The 25,754-nt window shown below is 35.8% G+C and overlaps 1 protein-coding gene across 1 annotated transcript in view; it reads right to left on the reverse strand.

Annotated features, from left to right (window-relative positions):
• Positions 1-25,754, reverse strand: part of trabd2b.L (Trab domain containing 2B L homeolog) — a 170,847-nt gene that overhangs the window by 78,120 nt on the left and 66,973 nt on the right. Inside the window, exon 3 of the mRNA XM_018258396.2 lies at positions 8,381-8,527. Within this exon, the coding sequence (XP_018113885.1) occupies positions 8,381-8,527 (147 nt within the window). The remainder of the gene's footprint in view (positions 1-8,380; positions 8,528-25,754) is intronic.

Raw genomic sequence — 25,754 nt, forward strand, 5'->3', positions numbered from 1 at the left:
CGAGGTTTAATAAATAGGCCCCTAAAAGTCTACACTCATCCATTAAAAAAGATGCATTATTCTGTCATGCGCTTCATTTTATCTGGCTCTCCAGTATAACATAGTACAATTATGATGCCAGCCCCTTAACGCCTGTTACATTAATCATCTTTACTTCTCCTTGACTCTTGGTCTCATACTTTTAATGTGATATTCGCCATGACTCACTTTAGTGCAGCAGCTGCTGTAACTGATTTATCTGTCCATTTTCCTTGTTAATGACCAGACACAGATCAGATGCTTCCAACTCAGTCCATGGGAATTTGGCTGCAATAACTTATGGGTGAATTCATTCTTAAGGTTTGCATGGGTGAAAAGCCAATTTACCTCATCTTATTCTATATGTACAAAGTCAGGCTTCTAATTTGGGAAAATAAATAAAGAAACAAAAAACGGGTGCTGGTTGGCATCTTTTTGACAGGTTTATAGAAACAGAATATTTCCTTTTTTGTCTGGCTAACAGCAGCCTTTATTTTAACTGTATATATACAAACCCATGTGCACTCTGCGAGAGAATGCCAGCAAGTTCTGCATTAGATATTGATTTAGATAATACAAGAAAATGACATTTGTTTTGTTTGCTACAATAAAAATATTCACTTTTATATTCACAATATACACAAGCTGAAGTAAGCCATGTTGCAAGGTGAAACTATAAGCCGTAAAGGCTTAAACCCCTCCAAGTTAACATAGTTTTAAAATGATTTCACCAATTATTTTGAAAGGCTTTACTCAGAAACTCAGAATTTTTTGGCTTATACTCAGAAAGGGTTATAAAAACACTCAATGGCCTTTTAGAGATATGATGGCTCCAATTAATTATTCAGATTAAAACATGATAAATACAAGCAATTTTAATGTTTTAAAGCTATAAATGTAACCCTATGTTTGACTTATTTTTTTTCCAGCAGAATAATGAGTTCCCAAGCAGTTCCTGACCACTGTGCATTGGCAATAAAGAAATCTGGACTCACAAGCTACAGTACTAACAGTTTGGAAGTTGGTAGCTGCTGTCAAATTGTTTTTGTATGTTTCTATTGTATCTCTCTGTACAGCCCATCCAAAAATCTAGGGGAATTTTTCCTGCAAAAAAATGTTCAAGTACAGGCCCTCCTGCCATCTAACCAACCATGCCCCCAATTACATCACACTATGACACTTTGGCTAAATCACACCCCAGATGGCTTCTGGTAATCATATTATAGCACAGTCCTGAGTCCCTAGCTAAAATGTGGACCAAATTAACCATCTCTCAAGCACTCTACAATATTTTCCTTGGAAATGGACATGATATTATTGCAGGCATTTGTTTATCCCAATATTTGATGTCGAGGTATGGGACATGTTAACCAGAATGCTCAGGGTGAGGGGTCTTTCAGTAATTTGGGTCACCATATTAGTACTAAAAAATCATTCAAACATTAAATAAATCCAATAGGATTACTTTGCTTCCAATAAGGATCAATTATATCTTAGCTTCCCATGAAGTTGCGTTTTGAGTAGGGTCGCCACCTTATCATCGGATGGGCAGTCTGGGCAGGGGGGCAGGCTGTGATGTCACAGGGGCATGAGCAGTGATGTCACGAGGAGGAATAGGTGGTATAGTCTTGTCCAGCTTTCCTTATTTGGAAAACCGGCCAGGAAGTTTTGATCCGGACAGCCCTTCCAAAGATCGGGCTATCCGGGTCAAAACCGGTCAGGTGGCAACCCTAGTTTTAAGACAAGACCAAGACCGGTGATTCTGAGCAGTAGTGTCTTCCAGGGAAGCAGAACTGATTGAGTGACAGAAGAGAAGGAACAATGACCTCCTGAATGTCTGCCCACAGCCTATAGCAACCTTCTCTGGTTGCCTAGGTGACACACTGTTCACATTACAGTTTACAAATTACATTGCCTGTTGGGTTATGTTGATGCATGAGCACAGACAGTGAATCCACCATCTTGTGCAAGTCAAGGCATAAATTGTCGCTGCAATTACGACTGTTAAACTAGCATGATGGTGAAGATGCTTTTCAGAAATATAAACTTAGCTACATCAAAGTGGTCTGTATCCAATGGGCAAAAGCATTAATAAGGGTTTTCTTTGTCCTTTAATATTACATACATAGTAACATAGTAAGTTAGGTTGAAAAAAGACACACGTCCATCGAGTTCAACCTACAGATAAAAAGGAAATAATTTGAAAAAGTTTCAATTGTTTCATTTATGACTTTCCAAGGTACTGTTTTATTATTTCAGAAAGGGAAAAGGGAAATCATTTTTAAAATGTTTTTAAAAGTAGAATTATTATCTTAAAATTAAGTCTATTGTAGATTAATTTATAATTAATGTAGAGCTTTCTGGATTATGGGTTTCCAGATAATGGATCCCTTACCTGTACCACTGTGGTGAAATAGAGTGGGTTCTTGGCAACATTAGGAGGGGTTTGGACAAAACGACAGGACAGGATAGGGCTTGTAATCTGCCTGATTTTGTTATCTTCGGAAAAGATAATAAACTAAAAGCAGCCATTTGACTCAAAACATAAAAAAATCTATTGATTCTCAATTACATTGCCTATTTACTGGGTAAAAATTGCTGGATGGAAAATAAGAATTAAAAATGCCACATGAGATTCAAAAAGTCGAATTATGATTCCTTCTTGTTCTGCACAAACAACCTTTTCAACATTCAAACATTAAAGGGGTTGTTCACTTTTGTGTTCACTTTTAGTATGATGTAGAGAGTGATATTCTGAGACAATTTGCAATTGGTTTTATTTTTTATAATTTGTGGTTTTTGAGATATGTGCTTTTTATTCAGCAGCTCTCCAGTTTGCAACTTCAGCAATCTGGTTGCTAGGCTCCAAATTACCCTAGCAACCATGCACGGATTTGAATAAGAGACTGCAATATGAATAGGAGTGGGTCTGAATGGAAAGATGAGTAAGAAAAAGTAAGAAAAAGTAGCAATAACAATAAATAGAGCATTTATTTCTAGACGGGGTCAGTGTCCCCCATTTGAAGGCCAGGAAGAGTCAGAAGAAGAAGGGAAATAATTTAAAAACTATAAAAATAAATAATGAAAACCAATTGAAAAGTTGCTTAGAATTATGCAGTCTATATCATACTATGGGGCAAATTCACTAACCGTCGGAAATTCGCCAGCGCTGGCTTCGCGCACATCGCAACACTTTACCAGGCGTAAATTTGCCAGGACAACACTAATTCTCGAAGACCCGAATTTTCGCCAGCGTTAGCCACTTCACTTCGCTGTTTAGTAAATTTCCCCTATAAGTTAAGTTAAAGGTGAACCACCCCTTTAAACACTCAAACATTTGTAGATGCCACATATGACCAAATTTTTTCTTCTTCTTTTTTTTTTGATGCTAAGACCTGTAAGCACTATATTTTGCTAATTTGTTAACAATTGTTAACCAGAGTCCATCAATTGACTTGTATGTCTTTGCTCTCAAGATAATAAAGATAATAAACTAAAAGCAGCCATTTGACTCAAAACATAAAAAAATCTATTGATTCTCAATTACATTGCCTATTTACTGGGTAAAAATTGCTGGATGGAAAATAAGAATTAAAAATGCCACATGAGATTCAAAAAGTCGAATTATGATTCCTTCTTGTTCTGCACAAACAACCTTTTCAACATTCAAACATTAAAGGGGTTGTTCACTTTTGTGTTCACTTTTAGTATGATGTAGAGAGTGATATTCTGAGACAATTTGCAATTGGTTTTATTTTTTATAATTTGTGGTTTTTGAGATATGTGCTTTTTATTCAGCAGCTCTCCAGTTTGCAACTTCAGCAATCTGGTTGCTAGGCTCCAAATTACCCTAGCAACCATGCACGGATTTGAATAAGAGACTGCAATATGAATAGGAGTGGGTCTGAATGGAAAGATGAGTAAGAAAAAGTAAGAAAAAGTAGCAATAACAATAAATAGAGCATTTATTTCTAGACGGGGTCAGTGTCCCCCATTTGAAGGCCAGGAAGAGTCAGAAGAAGAAGGGAAATAATTTAAAAACTATAAAAATAAATAATGAAAACCAATTGAAAAGTTGCTTAGAATTATGCAGTCTATATCATACTATGGGGCAAATTCACTAACCGTCGGAAATTCGCCAGCGCTGGCTTCGCGCACATCGCAACACTTTACCAGGCGTAAATTTGCCAGGACAACACTAATTCTCGAAGACCCGAATTTTCGCCAGCGTTAGCCACTTCACTTCGCTGTTTAGTAAATTTCCCCTATAAGTTAAGTTAAAGGTGAACCACCCCTTTAAACACTCAAACATTTGTAGATGCCACATATGACCAAATTTTTTCTTCTTCTTTTTTTTTTGATGCTAAGACCTGTAAGCACTATATTTTGCTAATTTGTTAACAATTGTTAACCAGAGTCCATCAATTGACTTGTATGTCTTTGCTCTCCTTTTTATATACACAGTACATACAGTACACAGGCATTTTTCTGTTTTCCCTTGGATTTGGGGCAGACTCAGAATACACTGAAATGATTTAAAATCAAATAAATCGTGTTTAATAAGTAACACAAGCAAGAGGTTGTATAAGTATTTGTGACTGTAGAAATCAACGTGAGTTCCTGTTTGCACTGGGGACTATGAAAATGCATGTCAAGTGTCTTTATAACATTTGTCATGTGGTTGGACCTGTATGTCAAATGACAGCTAGAATTACTTCCAAACGTAGGTCAAAATAATAGCCAAACAAATGTAACAAGCATATACAAACCCATGCATAGCTGAAAGTGAAACACATATGAACAAAATATGTAATCAGATCTGAACCACTGACATTCCATAACCATTGACGGACATATATTTTGAAGGAGAGCCAAACATCTGTGTTTTCATACCCCAAAGACTTCATTTTATTATTTTTATTTATTTATTTACTGCCCTAATCTTAACCCTCTCCTTTGGTAAAGTGTTAACATATTATTTATTTATTAAAACTAGGTTAGTAGTAAGTGAATGATCATAGCTTTCATTAACATACTTTAATATGTTTTATTGTAGATAAAAACCTCTATTCCAGGATTATAGTGAGGCATTACTAAATATCACACTTTAATAATGTAACTTAATTAATGTTCAAATTAAAGTTCAACTTCACTCTACTGTGCATACTGTACACACCTGGCTAGTGATGGGCGAATGTCTTACCAGACGCAAATTTGTGGCGAATTCTCACGATTCGCAGCCGGCGAATAAATTCACGAAACCGGCGCGAAAATTCATTGGTGTAAAAAAAATGGATGCCGGCGTCAAAAAAACGAGACGCCAGCGCAGTTTTTCAGAATTTTTCGTCGTTTTGCGAATTCCGCTGTTTTTTGGACGCTGGCGCATTTTTGCCGCCGAATGTGAGCCAGCATCCAAAAAACAGACGCTGGCGTCAAAAACCGAGACACCAGCAACATTTTTCAGAATTTTTCGCCGTTTCGCGAATTTCGCAGGAAATTCTAACATTTTTCGGCAAAACTAAACGCCCCAAATTCACCCATCACTACACCTGGCATGAAGAAGGAAGAAGCAGGGAGAGGATTGCATATATTGCGCGCACAGATCTTCCTGCTAACAGGAGCATCAGCCCGGGTATTAGGTAAGTCATTACAATCACTGGAGTGGCACCTCAGTGATTTACACTTTCCTTCTTCTGTAATATGTAATTTATCTATGCTCAAGGTATGAAGACAAATATCTAAGCAGTTTGGAGATTGCCTATTACATATACAGGTATGGGACCTGTCATCCAGAATACTCAGGAACTGGGGCTATCTGGATAATGGATCTTTCTGTAATTTGGATCTTCATACCTTAAACAGATACTGTCATGGGGAAAAAACGTGTTTTTCAAAATGGATCAGTTAATAGTGCTGCTCCAGCAGAATTCTGCACTGAAATCCATTTCTCAAAAGAGCAAACAGATTTTTCTTATATTTAATTTTGAAATCTGACATGGGGCTAGACATATTGTCAATTTCCCAGCTGCCCCAAGTCATGTGACTTGTGCTCTGATAAACTTCAATCATTCTTCGCTGCTGTACTGCAAGTTGGAGTGATATCACCCCCTCCCTTTCCCCCCCCGCAGCAGCCAAACAAAAGAACAATGGGAAGGTAACCAGATAACAGCTCCCTAACACAAGATAACAGCTGCCTGGTAGATCTAAGTACAACACTCAATTGAAATGGAAAAACAGCAGCCTGCCAGAAAGCATTTCTCTCCTAAAGTGCAGGTCTACTAGAAAATCATGTAATCATTAAAGAAACCCAATTGGTACAAGCAACTGACTACAGAGAAAAAGGAAATAATTTTTTAAAAATTTTGATTATTTGGATAAAATGGAGTCCATGGGAGATGGCCTTCCATAATTCGGAACTTTCTGGATAATGGGTTTCCGGATAACGGATCCCATACCTGTACAAGGTACTATTTTATTATTATTCTTTTTATGAGAAAAAGAAAATAAAAATGTAATTTAATGAATCAATATATTTTTTGTTACACTGACTTCAATAATTCCGTCTTTCTTATGATGATGATCTTAAAGTCTTGCAAAAAGCAAATCACTTGGTATAGTTGACAGTGCACTTCCCATCTGACTCTAATTTTCATTCCTTTTTTTAAAGCATAGTTCTGTCAACTCGCCTGGCCTAAACACAGCTGCTTGTCAGATCCTAGAATTCTGCATCCACTTGAGCTTCTTTAAAAGCCAGACTGCTGCTTAGACACACGACGTGACAGCTTTATTATGTGGGATTGCAAAATATTTACTGTGATATTGAACCGATATTATTGTAGTTTCTTTTAGTGTATATATGTATATATTCACATTAGTCATCACTTTCTGTTAACCGTTACAAAAATGATCACTGAGATGGTATGCTGTATGTGAAGCCTTAAATAATGTGCAACTAAAAATCAATGCTTTTTTCATGGAGCTAAGATTTATCCATAGACATATGTTAACATTTTCAGATTACAAATTCTGTAGTAATCCATACCGCATTGTGACTTCTACCGTGGAATGCTTTCCTAGCGCATGGAACTATTTACTAACTGTCGTGTTCACTAATGTAAACAGAACACATAAACATTTGTCTCCCATATGGATTTCCCTGTGAGCTCATAGAATCTTTTCTGTTGCCTGCCCAAGACACTTCCTACACTATGGATAAGATTGCTGGTACTTGTTGGTTAACCAACAGGGACGACCGTACATTGTAATGTCTTGTTTGCTCTCCTACATAGGACACAATTTTTGTTGTTGCTCAGAATGGATTGACGGATAGCTTTGTTTAAAGAAACCATATCATTAATAATATGATGCTAGTTATGTCTGATTCAACTGTGCGTCTTCTTAGTTTTATTATCATTTTTTTTGTTCACCCACATCTGCTAGGATTTTCTGTTAGAACTACAAATAAAGGATAACAGCTGAAAATATAACAGGGTCGCTGTTCTCACCATGTTTTTCTGTAATTTTGTTGTGACAAAAGAGCGCCTGATCAATTATTTGTCAGCAAAAAGGGGGGCCCAAGAACAAAGTCTGAAGAATACTGTCTTGGGGTATGTACCCTAGGTTGCTTTTCGGTGTCCGGTTGCCAACACTTCCCAAGCTACATGCCAAAACCGATAATATAAATTTTTTTCTTTTGGATAGCATACTGGATGTACCCTTTGTTGTGTTGATTACTATATAATACTAATGTCTCTTACCAGTTTGAATTGGTATGGAATGGGTATGTCCACCTGCATGATATTTATATTATTGCAGATACAACTTGCACTTTACTAACCACCACTAGTGATGAGCGAAATATTTTGCTAAACTTCACTTAAATAGTTGTGAATCCTCTTGCGTCCAAAAAAATTGTCGCCCATGCACTTCAATGCATTTGGCCAATTGAATTCACTCATCACTAACCACCACCAAATTTTCCTTCTGAATTATTATTAATTATGCACTGGCTTTATTCATATGCATTTATACTTCAACCCTGGGAAAATTAAGCATTGTGGACAGAGAATGGAGTCTTTTTTTTTATAACCGAGTCCATCTACTTTGAGCTAGCATCTATGTTTTCTGCTTTTTCGTGTTCTTTTTCCTCTGGGGCCCATTATAGAAACAACATTTTGGGCTCCCTGTGTCATACTGAACTATATTAATTATTGGTGTTCAAGGTCTCAGAAATTATAGTTTCCCCTGGTTATCGGGTTCTATTGGTTGGTTGAAAGATACAATATATAATATAATATTCAGGATGGAATAAAACACATTGTCTGAAAGTAACTGTCATATTTCTAACTGACAGATGACAAACCTGTGAAGAATCATGGCTAAATATCACAGCATTGAGGTCCCCACAGTTGTAATGTTTGATAAGATCCTCTGTGGTATATGGAGCTTGGAAACTTCCTGCCCGTAGACTTTCATGTTGCAACAATGTTTGATTTAGGGCAAATAAAACCTAAAAACAAAAATATAAAAGAGAATCAGAACCGCAATCCAAGTTTATAAAAAAGAAGTGCAACATAATAAAATACATAATAAAGTAGCAAACAAGCTTATGTTTTATAGGTAACAGAAATGTATATGACAGCAACAGTAAGTAAGTATTATGTTCACAACTTTTTGCTTGAAAATAAATCATAACAGAATCTGATGGTAATTTCTCATTACAAAAACATTATTTCAGCCTCTAATTATTAATCTTTTAATAAGCATTAAATTAAAATGTTTTAATTTTTTGTCCACACAAGGGGCTGATTTATGAATGTAGGTGCTAAATTGCACCAGTGGAATTACCAATAGCAACCTGTTGGGATTATGGTTTAAATTGGCTAATAATGGTTTTAGCACCCGTATTCATAAATTTGAGCATTTTCTAAAAGAGACAACAGTGTTCTATGTACTGTTTTTATTGTAGATTTGTAAATGGGAGAATTTAAATTGCACATTATCTTAAGCACTATATTGATGTTTCCACTGTGGTTTGATCAGGCCCAGAAGAACAAAAACTCTGCTCTGGCCAAGGGATGGTCAAGGCCTCTAATCCAAACATGCACCAAGGTCATCCTTTTTTCTTCAACACTGAATTGCTACCACAGTTGATGGCTAAACCACTTTTTGTCAACTTCTCGGAGTAAAAACCATGTGAAACCAGTTGAAGGCTAAACCACTTTTTGTCAACTTCTTGGTGTAAAAACCATGTATACAAAACTTCCTTCTTTGTAATCTAAAAGCATACCTTTGCGTCCTTTGGAAAGGTCTATAGATAAATAAGTACCAAAAGACTTTCTAGTAGTGTCTTTCTATAATATTTATACATAGGTCATATGAAAATTAAATACTGCGCCCACTTTTTTTTTTTACTTTCTGTACTCTCTATATTTTATTCCTGATTACATAACATATATGACAGCAGATTCAGTCTTGCTTAAGTTTCCGCTAACTCTTCCTGTCTGACTACATTCTCATTTGCTCAGTTGTAGTATTATAATTCCCTATAAGAAGCGATTGTTTAGCATGCCGCTATGCTGGCTTGATACGGCAGCATTAAGAACTTTAATTTTTAATGTTTGTGTTTTTTAAAGCAAAAATGGTTTGCTTAATTCACGCTAATGATGGATATACCGTTGTACCCTTTTCTTTTACGTCTGTATGCCAGTAATTAGAAGAGGGTGGGTGTTAGGTTATAACTTCATATATTTCCCCTTCTCAACATATTTGGCCCAAAGCCCAGGCTTAAGGCTCAGGTTCTGCAGTTCTGTGACTACACAAGTAGAATTAAGTAAACAAATAAGTGTTAAAATAAGTCCCACGAAAGTGTAATGTAGACTTCTTTAACCAAACCTTTCTCCAAGGTAATATGATAGATTTTAAAGTTTGACATCATCTGTAAAGCAAGATTTAAGCGTACTGAGCAGAATGCTGCTATTGTGCCTGAACCTTTCCATTACTGTAACTCCCAGGGTAGTGGTGTCGAGATATTTTTGTATGCTCCTGTTTATGGTGCATTATTTGATCAGGGGGCTTTCTTGCCTCAAAAACAATCTTACTAATCTTAACATCAGAGCATGCTTTAGGTTGGCAACTGTTTAGTATGTTACCAGCCAAATCAGTACAAATTATTCCTAATGCCAATGTTATGTACAGGGCAGAAAGATAAAAATATAAGGAAACCTGTATTTATTTTTGAAAAAAAAAATGGCAACTCAAGACACTTTTCTGGGGCTCCTGCTGCCTGAGGATGCAAACCTGATTCTGTCTCCCACCCCCATCTTCCATGTTTACTTTCTCTTGGCAAGGACGGTTGGTGGAATCCTGATGCAATTGTGCTCTCTCCACATAAAAGAAATTTTTTTTTTAGTTGTTACGAAATGGCACATGAGATAATGTTCTTTACTTGCTTCATTACAGAAGCAGGGGGCCTGGTATAATCCCGGTAGTATTTACTACAGCAAATAAGCCCTCCATCATTTCACTGGAGATACTTGATATATTTCCAAGAGCATGCAGGGATTCAAGCGAGACAAAGAAAATATTGATTCACTATTCCCAATGATTATAGTATGTTTGCTTTTATTTATTTTTTTCTTGTGTTACTCCATATTCAAGGAAATCCTTTATCCAAAGATAGCTGTCCCAAGGCTTTTGTTTTCATAAAAAATATTGTTTTATTAAATTAGCATTAAAAATCAATTACAAACAACCCCACCAGGCCCACCTTACGCGTTTCGCACCCTCCGGCGCTTAGTCATAGGTGTAATTCAAACCAAGTAACTTAATTTTACAGAGATGATGATTCCTAGATTGTTAGAACCGTTTAGGATGAACTGTTTATAGAACTTATAAAATGCAAATGTTTCAGCTTGGAGAACGATAGTTTTTACTGAGATTCTTACATGTAGGATTTGCAATCAACATTTAATCAGGTTTGTTATCTGCCAACCCTTTAGGGTAAACACACACAATATGGTATGATTGCCAAGCTCCTGTAAAAATGCCCTGAGCCACTTCTTATTGAGGTGAACAGAAAACATTGCCAATGGCAGTGTCGGACTGGCCCACCGGGATACCAGGAAAAGTCCTGGTGTCAGTGGGCCCTCATGTTGCTAAACATTTGGCCTATTTCATGGCCATTCCCTTTTTCTATGACAACAAAGTGGATAAATAGATGGAGAAATTGAGTATAGTATGTAAAGAAAAGAGACTAGGAGAATAGAGAGTGAGTGAGGAGAGGAAGAAAAATAGTACTAAGAGAGGGCCCCTGGTCTAAGATTAATTGGTGGGCCCCTGGTCAAAGGTTTTTTGGGTGGGCCCCTGGTGTCCCAGTCCGATACTGGCCAATGGGGAGCATTACTGGATAATGCTAAAGTCAATTCTCTCTTTTACTATGGTACCATATACAGCATGTCTCAGAAGTGACAGCCTATGGTTAAATGGGTTTTCAGCAAAATTCACATTCACAGGTCTAGGATCCATTATCTGGAAACTTGTTATGCAGAAAGCTCAGAATTACGATACGGTCATCTCCATTTTATTCGAATAATCCAAATTTTTCAAAATGATTTCTTTTTTTCTCTGTAACAATAAAACAGAACCTGGTGCTTGATCCAAACTAAGATATAATTAATCAATATTGGAAGCAAAATCAGCCTGCTGGATTTATTTAATGTTTACATGATTTTCTAGTAGACATAAGGAATGAAGATCCAAAAATATCCATTATCCGGAAAACCCCAGGTCCCGAGCATTCTGGATATGCAGACAAGCTACAAAGTAACACACCTAATATAATTCTGATGTATTATTCTGATGTAAAGTAACTAATACACACCCAACACTCTTTGATTTCAATACAAAAATAGATCTACTATTAGTTTAACAGAAAATTTGGTTAAGGGCATATTTTGGTTTCTCCAAAAGTTAAACAGACCAGATGTGGGAAAAAGGCAGATATCACTTTTTCCATTGATCAAGGGGTCTAAGTGTGCTCCTAACACCCTGCTTTTCTTCTTTATACCTAAACTTTAGCTACACCAAACTGCAATTCTACTGTAAATTCCAAAACACCGTTTTTGTTGAACATGGGTAAGAAATCCACTTCAATCCAGTTATAATTTTTGAAGCTTTGTTCTATTTAGCAAATAGACTTTTAAGTGCCTTCCAATTCCAATGCGTGCAGTGCCTTACATTCTTCCTTATAGGTCTGTTAATTATAGAACATGCAAAGCATTGTGGGAACTGTAGTCTTGGCAGGAGGAGAGATGGCTTTTGACAACTTATTTCAAGAGTTAGAACCAAACGTGCATGGAACAAAAAGTTGCTCAGGATAGATTATATTCTGTTCAATTCATTGTTTCATAAGGTGATTGTCCACCCCTCCACCCCACCCACTGGAGCTGTTCATCTTACTTTCATTTTGCACAAAAAAAGCTACTGGTCTGCAAGTAGTAGGGACAGGCACATACTACTTTAAAAACTTTAAAATTATTGAATATTATAATTAATTTATACTGGAAAGTTGCTGAGTTACATTTTCTCTCATTATGTTAAATTTCCTTTTCCAACACGCCACCTTGAAATATGCAAAGAAAAAACAGTTTGCGGGAAGGAAAAATTGTTAGCACTTTGCATATATTTTCAATTAACATCTTATATTGCATCATTTTATTTTCTGTTTCTGTTATTTTGTCTACCCTCCTTTTTCCCATGTTTACCAAATAATCATAAACTGTCTTTCCATTTTTATATATTTTGACCATTTGTGTTCTAAAATTGATAGTAAAATTGACTTTGTATCACGTTTCACAATAGAAGATATATGTTTACTAAAAAAAAAAAAACTATATATAATTCAAAATGTGAATTTCCCTTAAACATTACCCTTTTAAAATGTTATGGCACAGTTTTATGATCTTCTAACATTTCTTTTTGCAATCTTTATTTATTTATTATGTTTTATTTAAACCTAACAACCCATTACATTTTCTCTGGGTCACTTTATAAAAGCCAACTGTGATCCTAAAGAAAGTTGACAAAAACTACAAATCATCCTTGACCTTTTTTCACCTTAAACATGATGCTGCCTGTCTGGAAGGCTATGGGGTTACTATGTTTTAAATGTTTCAAATTCCAAAAGATTGTCTAAACACTATAGTTTTTCTTTTCATCATAAAGAGAATTCATATATTTTTTCTTTTTTTAAAAAATGTGTTTCAAATTTATATTTGTTGTTCCCACAAACATTCAAATTTTATATTATATTAAATACTTATTCAAGAATGATATATATATATATATAGTAAATATAGCATCCACATAGACAAATATGGGTAGTGTGGTAAATTGGAAATAGCACCCTGAAAGGTTGCTGGACTTATATTTCAGAGACACAATGTGTCTACTTTCATCCCGTGTCTTATTCCATTCAGTTCCAGGTCAAAGACATCTGAAACCACAGACATATTTATTATTACTACTGTGCTGAGAGCAGAAAGCAATGCCATTCTGTCAAAGACAGTGACCCTAGACCCTTCCTATCAAACTGAGTCTTAGTTATAATTTCCTTAAATACCATTGAGCCTCTGACTTCAAAATAAACACACTTAGTTGAGTGCCTGAAGAAAGTCCCACCTAATAAATAAAACACATGCTATTTATCCAAGGAAATGATGGAAAATTATTACTCGGTCTTTGGAAAATAACATTTTGATTCCTAAGATTTATGATCCTTTCATGGAAGACTTTCTGAAGCCATTTTCTGAAGTAGTGTACTGTATCCGTTGGTGTTATTGAAAGAGTTCTTTAAGAGAGGGGTTTCAACAAACATTAGCTGGTGGTTGGCATAATCCAAGCTACAAACAGATTCTGTCAAATGACCTCTTTAGTTTTCTTTAGCAGCCATAATTAACATGACCTCCCATTAATCAGGGTACAATAATGGCAATGTGTGCTTATGTGGGAGGAGAAAGGCCAGACCTCATTAGAGCTGGTTTGGATTCTGATCCCTGTGTAAGGATTACAGCATATGGGTAAAGTTTGGCTTCTTAGTAAATGTAATACATACTTAGGCCTGTGTCAGCTTTGGGAAGCACTTTCTTGCATCTCTAGTATAATGTGTCAAATTAGAATTGAGGGCCCCTGAAAACAATGTTCCATTCATATACACATGAAGGGCAGAACCAAATGTATTCACTCAAGGCATCGGGGGATTTGAATTTCCAAAAATCTGCTCAGGATAGATTATCTTCTATTCAATTCAGTGGTTCATGAGTTTAGGTGAAAATCAGACCAGGTGTTTGTCCCAACCCAAATACACCATGGACCACCCACTGGAGCTACTCATCTTACCTTTATTTTGCACAAAAAAGCTACTGGTCTGCAAATGAATAAAGGAACTCTTTTAAGGCTAGAGAACATATATATATGTATAAAAGGAATGTTAGCATTTCCTTTGACAACAACCTTACTGACATTACTGTATTACTACTAGATCTAGAAAATAAGAAATTATATCACATAAGGATAAGCTATTTAATCAAGCATCAAAGCAGATGATTGATTAAATTGCTTAAAAATAAATAATAGCAACACAACATTGACATCAAGAAAGAGCAGCATCTTGCCGCACCCTTACCTTATCTTACTGCACCTGACTTAATACAAGACTAGCTGCACGTCCTGACATTATGCTCATCATTGAACCCTGGATTTTTAATCTGGTGCTTAATGTTCTCTTGCACCCCTTCCTCTATTTCTCTCTGTCTCCCTCTTTCTTTCTCTCTGTAGTCCAGAGTAGCATACTCCTGAAACAATAAATAATTATGCCTGGGTGCTCACAATTAATTGGTTCAATAGTCCAGTTTGGCACATTGAAAATGTATTATGTATATAACATATAATAATATACTATAATATTATGTATATAACATACAATATGTACTGCAATTTACGTTAAAGGAAAAACATGTTTTTATTCGTAAGTTTAGCTTCCTTTAGTGTAAAAACATAAATATACACAGTAGGGGAAGTGCGCCACTTGCCATAGACTACTTTATATCAGATTTTGACCTGACAAAAGTCTATGGAAGCAATGTTTCAAGGTTATTGTAGGAAATCCTTCTCTGGGACTTTTATCTCAAAACCAATCCCCAATCCTAACAATTATCATAACTTAAGAAATCATTTCACATTGTAAATGGTGTTTTTAAAAACTGCCAAAATGTAATAAATTGAGTTGGAATATGATTGGGCTGTACCAGTCAGTTGCCGTCACTAACTAGAGATTCAAAGAAATAAACATGGCCACAGCAAGCTGGAAAATTTAGACAGCAAGTTTAAACTTTTCAAGATTGAGGTTTTATAAACATATTCTAAAGTATCACATTTCATAGAAAAATGTGTTTTCAAGTAGTTCTATTCTTGTAAAGATTAGCATTTTTATTTTTTTTCCTAGGAATTTCCTTGAAGTTTTCATGATGATATTGTGTGCATAATTATATCAAACATTTGGAACCATTTCCAGTGGTGTTTCTGAAGAGGAATGAACAAAATCTCAGGCTGCACATTTTTCCTACAGCCCCTTGATACATTTGGTTTGATATGCAGCCTAGTCCTCATGTCATGTCTAACAAGCTTTGAAATTTCACTCTCAAAATTTCTAAACAGTTTAGAATAACGTTCTATTAATATGTCATGCAAGGCTTGGTCCTATTTTAATCAAAGCATTGGCGTGAGCACAGATTGTTAGAATTAAATATTTGGTTTAACGGAAATAATTAACTTTTTTTAAAATAGAACGACGCATCAAATATATTATTTCAAAAAGGGACTCGAGAGGAGACTAAATAATGTCATTTTTTCCCTTAACATTACGTTTATTTAAGCTTTTAAGAATAATGAGGCGTTTTATTAGCACTCCTGGATTTCTGGGAAATCCTGGATCTCTTGCTTTTCCCTTTGATATCCTGCATCAAAAAACTGTTTCTCATGGATACCAAAATGACACTGGGCCAGAAGGGAAACATTGGAATCATGAAAGAGGCTTTAAAAGAGCCCTGACCTCAACAGAGCTCCTATTAGTGACAAAAGGAAATCTATCAAAACTTGACAAAAAGCCCTATATCCATACTGAAAACATTAAACCAAACACTCATTACAGTACATACATTGCAACTTCTAAAAATAATGGGCCAGATTCAATTAGATGAGAAACCCCTATCCCATAGTTTATCAGATGAAAATCTGGATTTGAACTAGGACGTGCAATTTTCTGTATGTAGTTTCACTTTGAGGATTAAAAATGATGGACCTCCCATTCACAATCCTTGTGAAGCAGGATGTGTCTTATACATAGAGGATGATTTACGATGGTAAGGCTAGGTACAAGGTGCAAAAACAGGCACCTATTGCACACAGTCAGCTTTAATAGACATATACTTAAATGTGAGAGAAGCATTTAGCAAACACAATAAAATGCTTACAGTGTACAAGGGACTCATGCCTCTAATTCTAATAGGGAAATGTAATAAAAGGTGCAATGTTACCTATAGCAACAAATCTTCAGGGAGCAAAACTGGTCACCTGTTTAAAAGCAAGCATCCTATTGGTTAATATGCGCAACTGCACCTGGGCAATTTTTTCCTTTTATTATATATGGGGGTTAGATTCCTGCACTTGCTTCTGCAGCTTATGCCTGAGCCATGTAGCAGTAATATATGACTTGGCATGCAGAGCTTGCAGAAAGTATTCTGTTTTTTCACAACTCCAATCTGTTCTAAACGCGGCCGCTAGACTCATTCATCTAGCTCGCCGCTCAACATCAGCTGCTCCCATATGTATGTCCCTTCACTGGCTCCCAATCTCTTCTAGAATCAAATTCAAATTACTTACTCTCACATTCAAGGCCCTTAATAATGAAACCCCTCCCTATATTTCATCTCTAATCTCCAAATACACTCCTTCACGAAACCTACGCTCTGCTTCTGATCTTCGCCTCACTTCTCCTCTGATCACTTCTGCCCATTCTCATCTACAAGACTTCTCTCGGGCTTCTGCTTTTCTCTGGAACTCTCTGCCACAAGCTGTCAGACTTTCTCCTTCAGCGCTATATAAATAAATGATGATGATGATGATTCTAGTACTGTATTGCCTTCCCAATCTTCTACAATTTGCAAATTGCAAGTAGTCCGAACAACTGCAATTGCATATAAAATGAAAATGTACATGAGACCTTAAGGAAAATATATTTAAGTGACACTGACATGTTCCAGGTTTCTACAGAAACATGTCAGTATACAGGAACATGTCAGTATACAGGAACATGTCAGTATAGGTTTCTGACACAAATTTAAGAGGTTATGGGCAGTGGCACACGGGGAGATTAGTCGCCTGCGATTTTTAAAAGAGAGAATTGGCGACTTAGTTTTGTCTTCCAAATGAGGATAATATAAATCGCCAGCGTCAAAACATATGATGCTACTTTTAATAACATGTCATTCCAAAACGCACAGAGACCCTTTTCTGAACGACTTCACTGAAATAGCAATTCCATTACCAAGTATTGAAATCTACCAAAGTAAAACACACTGGGAGATTAGTAGCCACGATTGTATGTAAATTTCACGCATTGATGCTATATGTCATTTCCTGGGTGGTTTGTTTTGTCCCAGCGTCACCATTCATAATAAAAACATGCCGAGGAAATCACGCCAGAGAAAATAAAATTTCTACTAAAATGCCATTTCTGAAGCCTTTTTTTTAATACCGATCGACTTATTGATCTTCTGGGAGGAGAAAAGAGTCATCATGGGTATTAAATCGCTTGGGAGCTGACATCTCGTGAAATCTTTGCTTCACTATAGACGCACGACTTGTCGTCGACATGCAGGAAAAAAAATACGGAAGACTAATCTCCCCGTGTGTCACTGCCCTAAAAGAACACCATGCCTGCTCCATTTCTTTTTTACTTACCAGTTACCAGTGATATCTGAAAAATCCGGAATCCTAAAATACTCCAGCTAGGACATGTAATGGCAGATGTTGTGATCTGCGCTGGTTCTCATACGATAACACAAATAAGTTGGGTTTTCAGACGAGAACTCAAAAAAATCATACAATTTGAGCGTCAAACTTAAAAAAAATCGTACAATTCGAATTGCCGTGTGATTTTCTAGAGATTTTTTAAACAGTTTTTATGATAATGAGATAAACTTGTAGATTGGAGTTAGGTTGACTTAGTTTTAATATAAAAAAAATTAGATACATTTGAGTAATTTGAGTTTTGGTAAATTACCCCCAGATCTTGGAACACTGTTGATGGGATTTGCTTCCACTAGAGCATAAGTTATGTTGGGCATGCATGATGGGGAATAAGGCATGGCTTGCAGTAAGCATTCAAGATCATCCCACATATGTCCATGAGACTTTTCCACTCCCATATCAGCAAACCAATTCTGTACACTTTTTTATGCATGGGCATTATCATGTTGAAACAAGAAAGGTCCTTCCCCAAACTGTTGCCACAAAGTAGGAAGCAGTGATTGTCAAAACATTGTAAGCTGCAGCATTAAGATTTGCATTCATTGAAACCAGGGATCCTAGCCAAACCTCTATAAACAACCTCAGATCATTATTTCTCCTCCATCAAAGCTAACAATCAGCTTTACGCACTTAGATTAGTAGCATTCTCCCTGCAAACCCATACTTGCCCGTTAACCAAATGATGAAAAGCAATTCATCACTTCAGTGGAAACCACTGTGTTGCCACAATTGAATACAGTAGCGGATTGCCATCCTTTACTTCACTCTAGAACTCACCCTTAAAAAAACCTGACAATTAGTTCTAGCGCAGACATGCCTTCAAAAGAATAACAGTGGCCACAAACGGACACTGTGTAGTGATCATATCAGCAAATTGAACATTTGCATTTGCCACAAATGTAAATGGCTATATTGCACTCATGTGACTAAAAGCCAAGAATATTATAAATGGGCCGGCTGCCACCATTTCTGGCATTCAAAATATGGTCAAAATATGGCTCAAATCTTCTCTACTGCAGGTTGCCTCACGAGGAAACTTCGGATATGCCATCCCGCCGGCAATTCGTATTCTTGCCTGCTGGAAGGCATTTTGGGGAAATTAGTCGCCCGCAGTAGAGAAGATTTGTCACTGGGCAACTAATCTCCATGTCTGCCACCACCATAAACCGCAAGTATTTCATATTAGTGTGTGTTTTAAAGTGCTTCATTTAGTGGAGTTATTCAGGCCTGGTAGAATTTCATATGCTTGGCCAAGATAAAAAAGAACAAATTAATCTAAGTGTATTTATTGTCAATGAATGCACTGAGGAAAGTGATCTGATGTTTAGCCAGATTTGTGTGCTTGGTTTCCGTGAAAATATTAGCTCAGAAGCAAGATACAATTACAGCAGTGTGAAGCATTTCAGATGAGTAAATAAACAGGATCCTAAGTATTCATCACTGATTGGCATGTAAACCCAGCAGAATGTTGTTTATTAGAATGACCTGTTCCTATATTTAGGTAACCAGCAAAGAACTCTGCTTGTACCACTGGTTGTATCATATTTTGAGCTCCTCTCATATAAACCACTTAATAAAATGTGATTTACCCATAGTTGGTTTATCAAAAAATGAATTGCTAAGTGTAATTTCTAAAAAATTAGTGTAGCCTGCCACTACAAATACTCTCATATGCATGTATGTAATTACGTATTGGGACATGCAGGAAAAAGGAATATACATGCAGTAGATAATGAAAAGCTCACACACACATATAGAAATGTGCTTGAAGCACATAGTGCCCTAATACTATCAAAAAGAATTAACAAATATACATAAAGAAATGGTCCCAGGGAGAAAGAAATGGAAAATTGCTTGGATTAATATATGATTGTAATTTAAATTCTCAATTTGCAAAACTCGTTTGCGAATAGTTTCGTCACCAAAGTCGTGGCATAACTTAGGGTGCATTAATATTTGCAATTTGCAATTTTTGCAATTAAAAAGCTCTTATGGACATTCGCAATGTGAAAAAAAATTGCAATTCTGTTTGCATATTAAATACACCACTCTTGCCCAGCTCTATAAATATAACCATGCACATGGCAAATATATTCACTATGCGAACCATTCTGCCCCGCGCAACGTATATAAATGAGCCCCGGTGTCTATATTGCACTTAAGGAATCCTTTTAAAAAGGCTAAAATTCCAGCTTGGAAAGCCTGCAGTCATAACTAAAATCCTCCATTTCAAGTATACTTTACTAGGGTTTTCTATATTCCCTCTAGTTCAATAATGTCTGTTCAATGATATCTGACCTGGAGCCCACTTCACAGAACAATCAAGGTTAAGTTTTTCAAGTGTTCAATTAAAGGCAGATCTATGTTTCTCCCATTTATATACATGGGGCTACAATTTTTTAGGCAAAGGATAATGTCTAGATGACGTAGAACTAGCATCGCACTCAACAACCTAAACTGACCCTAACCAGGCCAACTGTTTCATATAAATTGGTTATTTCTGACAAAATGACATTGGTCAAACGTGTTTGGGCACCTATAGTTGCCAATTCAGTAATTTAAATCCCTGTTTGAATACACCAATGTTCATCAGCCAAAATGTAAGACAGTGACCTCAATCAAAAGCATGTGCATATGTCTGAAAATAACTGTCTCACCATGTTGAGATCTTAAGTTTTTTTTTAATGTAAGGCTTTAATGTGCTTTCTGCCAGTCCACTGGCACTTTGCGGAAAGGAGACCAAAATCATAAATATATAAATAAATATCTGGTTAAATGTGAGCTAGTAATAGTAGTAGCAGTAGTATGTTAGGTTGAAAAAAAGACACATGTCCATCAAGTTCAACCTTTTAACTTGCCTAACTGCTAGTTGGATTTGTGGATGTATACTATCTTTTCCAGAAGGTTTGTTCAGTGTGCTTATTTATAGATTCCCTGGAACAATGTACTTTCCCATGTTACCTTCCAGAATTTCCAAAAAAAAAAAACATGTTTGGAATACCTCACATATTCCTGGGCCCTGTCCTGATACAATATTGTTTCAATTCACCCTAGACATGCATGTGGTAGGTCAAAGATGTTTTTTGGCATACAGAAAGCAAAGAAATGTAGGTTGTTAAATCTCACCTTTTAAGCAAGTTGATAAGTTAATAAGAAAAGATACATGCCCAACCTCAATGCTATGGTTAATAATGTACATGGAACATGATTACAATTACCTATATTGCAAACATTTAGGTTTAAAAAAATATCTGGTGAGTAAAGATGAGCGACTTGAAATTTGCAGTGTTTTTTTTTAATATCCATGCTAAAATTTCACAATTGGTCTGTTTCACCCAGGAAAGAAAATGCAGCCTACATTGAGATTGACTTTGGCTGACAGAAGCATCATCTGGAGTGGCCCAAAAAAAACTACAGCAATGCCATCCAGCCTTCCCATTGACTACAATGCATTTCAGGAAATTACACATATTTTTAAGTTATATCTCAAATTTTTCGGCAGTTTTATGAATTCTTCAGCAAACCGAAACGGGCTAGTTTCATTGATCGCTAGCAGTAAGAAAAAGTGCATTCCGGGCACACAGAATAAAATTTTAAGACTGATTTTATTGATTTAATAGATATATTTTCCCTTAAAGAAAACTCTCATAAGGGTACATTTAAGGTGGAATGTAATTAAAAAAAAATACCTGCTCTGGAGTTTCATTAAATATTTTGTTGCAAAACACGGTTTGCAATTGCTAAAGTTTATTACACACACAAGAATGTTCTCAAAATCATTTGGTGTCAAACTTTGCAAGAAAGTCGTTGAAATCTGTAATCTGTCAAAAAGGTAGCAAACATGGTTGATAATGTAACATTTTTTGCGCAAATGAAACCTACCACTTTTCCCCACTAGTGTTTTATGATAAGAAGTTTATTAATACTGGTTTACAACACTGTAAATAGTTAAACTTTACTTCTAGAACAGAGACTGTTTTCAGTGTCTTTTGATAAAAAAGGCTACTCCTTGTCCACAGGCAGAGCCTGATTAATACTAAGTTTGTATAAATATGCACATTTGGGGCACCAAATTGCCACATGCTGCCATTTCCGCGAACACTTCATAAATTCCTACCAGCTTCGCTGTTCCTAAAGCTGTATGGTGCAGGAAATTTGCAAGGCCATAGATAGATTTCAGTGTTTGAGAGTCGGCCTAAGAACAAGTAAAGGGAGCAGTGTAGGATGTTATTGAGAGGTATATGAAGAGAAATATAGCACACAATACATCAGATTTCATACTTGGGTTTTGGGAGTGTAAGGCCTGAATGGGATTCTATTTTAGTTACATGACATGTAGAATATAAGTTCAGAAATAAATTCATCACAGGAACAATAAATGTAAAAATGAATGAGATGTGCATATTTCACAATAATTAAACTGATGATCCTACAGTATAAAAGACAAATATAATTTAAAACACATTAAAACCTATAGGCCTCCCCTCATTGATTTATCTTCCCTATCTTGCCCTCTCTCACTTTTACCTTTATGTTTTGTCTACCCTTTTTTATTCTTGGACCCCAAACATAGCTGTGCCCAGCACTTGTTGAACCATTATGTTGAGTTCCCCACTGAATGATGTACCATCCTTTGATGTCAATCCAGCTTTGGCTCCCACTACAGACAAGATAGAGCCCAACTGGTGAATAATTTGGTTTCAATAGGATGTCAGGTACAGCTATAAGATGTGGCTGGGCCAAAGGGATCTCAAAAAAACAAAAGCATGAGAATTAAAAAGCTGCTCTTTTTATACGATTCTGAACTTTATAGCCTTACAACTTCTTTAAGTTCATTCTTATGCCTGAGAAACTTACATACATTTTTAAGTTTATAGAATGGAAAATGGTTAATCTTTCGTTCTTTCTTTCTTTCGTTTTGTATTGTTTTTTTTCTTTTTCTACACTGGGTATACTTAAAATGCCCATTTCTGAAAGTATAAAAAAAGATACAGGAATATCAAGAGAGAAAGAAGAGAGAATTTTCTCTGTATTATTTTTGCAATAAATTGCATGTCATCTTCTATTTCAAGTCATGGGAATAATGAACTATAACTGTAGATATTTTAGTCCAGAAATTTATATTTTTTCGATGTATCCATTTCCAGTAGTACCTACTACTGATAGCTGTGTGTCTTTAAGCTGAGACAATTTATTGCCATTTGTTAGTAAGTTAAGCAATTTGTGGGTTCTATAGAAAACATTTGTGCTGTATTTACTAAACTATTAGACACATACTAATTTGTGTAATTCTCACAAATCATGCTGCTTGGGATCTTCAAAGGCAAAGGCAATTTATTAATTATAATGTCTTAACTCATCTGAAACACCTCCAACTCCTTACAGTTTCCACACGTCTCCTCCTGAATGCTAAAGAATATAGCTCATTAGATCTAGTTACATGTGACTGCTGTGGCTTTGGGTATTTTAGTGGCAAGAGCCACCACTTACCAAACCGCCGGCATGTAAATTAAAGCTTATTCATCACATCCTCAAGTCCAGAATTAACCGTAAATGAATGCCAGCTACTTTATTCCAAAATATTTATTGCTTCTCGGATGTTGTACAAATAAACCACACACAGAAAGATCAGTCGGCTGAACAAGCCGTGTTTGTGGAGACTGAATAGCGTACGGTAGATTAAATAAGGTCATGGTGTGACATCAGCATACCTTGCAGATCAGCAACTTTTTCAAATGGCAGGTTGTGATTCCTGGTCATTACTAAAGTGATAGCCTGCTTCTGATGGCTACACCTACAATTGCCCTTGTTTTCTGAGCTTTAAATTATTTTTTATATTTTACTTGCAGCGTCTTGAGATCAGTGGTCAAATCACACAGGCAGTCGCTTATTATTCTGTTTAATGTGACAATGTTTACTATGCTATTAATCTGGCCTTGTCAAACTGGTATTTTGTTGGGTTGATGCAGCCCTCACAGAGAGTTGCCAGTCTTCAGCATAATTCAGAACACTACAGTTCCATTCACAGTGGTTTTATTTTCAAACTTTAAATCATTACCTATGCATTTTATTTGAAATGAAACTTCACGCATATCAATTATTCTATTTATTGGGGAAAAAGACAAAAACATCACTTACAGGGGTTACAGGGTTTTTTTTTTACATGTTACATTTGACTTTAACAAGACTTCAGTGCAAGTTCTGAAATTAGGTGTGTGCTCACCATCCAAGCTGCTCTGTTCTAAGCCATGTACCAGCACAATGTTAACAGCACCATAACAATCCAGAAAAATCATTATTTTGACCTCTGGGTTACCCCATCTATATGATTTTTTGAAAAAAACGATTAAAAAGTGATCTGCAGCAAATTAGTAACAACTGTCACAAGTATTGCTCTGTTTATAAAACATCCACTCTGTAACATTAGCTCAATGCCAAAAATCAAAAAGTATATTTTGAAATAGTATCACATTTTAGATTAGTTTATTCAGTTCAGTTTAGAAAAAGAAACATGTCCGCTTTTTATATATGCATGTTTTTGTTAGAGAACAAGAATTAAATTCAGGTAAAAGAAGCCTAAACACAAAAAATTAATTCATGCAAACTTACTCAAGAGTTATCCTCATACTCAGTTATGGTCACTAGACTCTGACCTTCAAAAAGTGCTGCTGAATTGAAAGGCTGGTATTAGCGGTCTAAAACTTTACCTCTATAGGCCACATAATTTCCTGAATGAACATGTCGGCTATGCTTGTAATTGCTGACTGATAAAACTGAAAATAGATTATGTTAAATGTGTTTATTCAAGGATCCTTAAAAAAAATCTTAATGGCGGGGGGTAATTGACTTCTGGGGACAAGCACCATGAAAAGTGATTTATAACTGTGGGAACATATAGAATATTTTCCACATCTTACAGCAAAAGGTTTATATACACAGTAGGCTGAAATAAAATAATTTTTTGATTCAGTGATAAAAATGTAAGTATGAACTATTCCATGAAGAAAAGTGTTTGTAAATAGTAAGCACAGGTCAAAAATTCAATGATATGAATAAGCATCTTGTTAGATAGGTAATATCCAACCACTGTGCATGAATAATGCAAAAAACAAATATATTTATTGTTTAAAAACTTTTAGGGGGTTATTTATCAAAGTTTTTTTCTCAGATTGTTTCAGTAAAAACTTGAATTTACTATGTCTCAAAGCTGGAAATAGCTTGAATCCGAAAATACTCCAGCTAAAACCTGCCGAGGTTATGAGGTATAAGTCAAAAATCGAGTTTTTCATAAATAAGATACTTACGAGTTGTGAGTTTATTTGAGGTATAAAAAAAAACCTCACAAACCTCAATCTTTGATAAATGACCCCCTAAATGCAGCATTTGAAAGACATCCCATGCATGCCACTGTCAGTTACTGACTGATTCACCATTGTTTGGTTTAAAAATATTACTGGAAATAAAAACTGGTTAAAACTGCCATATTTACTAATTCAGGTAGAAAACAAACGTTTGAACAATTACAAAGTATTAATTGTTAAAGTATTAATTGTTAACCCATTCTACAACTGTAATTTAGACTTCTTCTATAGAGAAGTATAGCATATTAAAATTGTTAATGAAGATGCCTTTAGTATGAAGCCACTTAC

The sequence above is a fragment of the Xenopus laevis genome, chromosome 4L (assembly GCF_017654675.1).
Source record: "Xenopus laevis strain J_2021 chromosome 4L, Xenopus_laevis_v10.1, whole genome shotgun sequence".
Classification (NCBI taxonomy): domain Eukaryota; kingdom Metazoa; phylum Chordata; class Amphibia; order Anura; family Pipidae; genus Xenopus; species Xenopus laevis.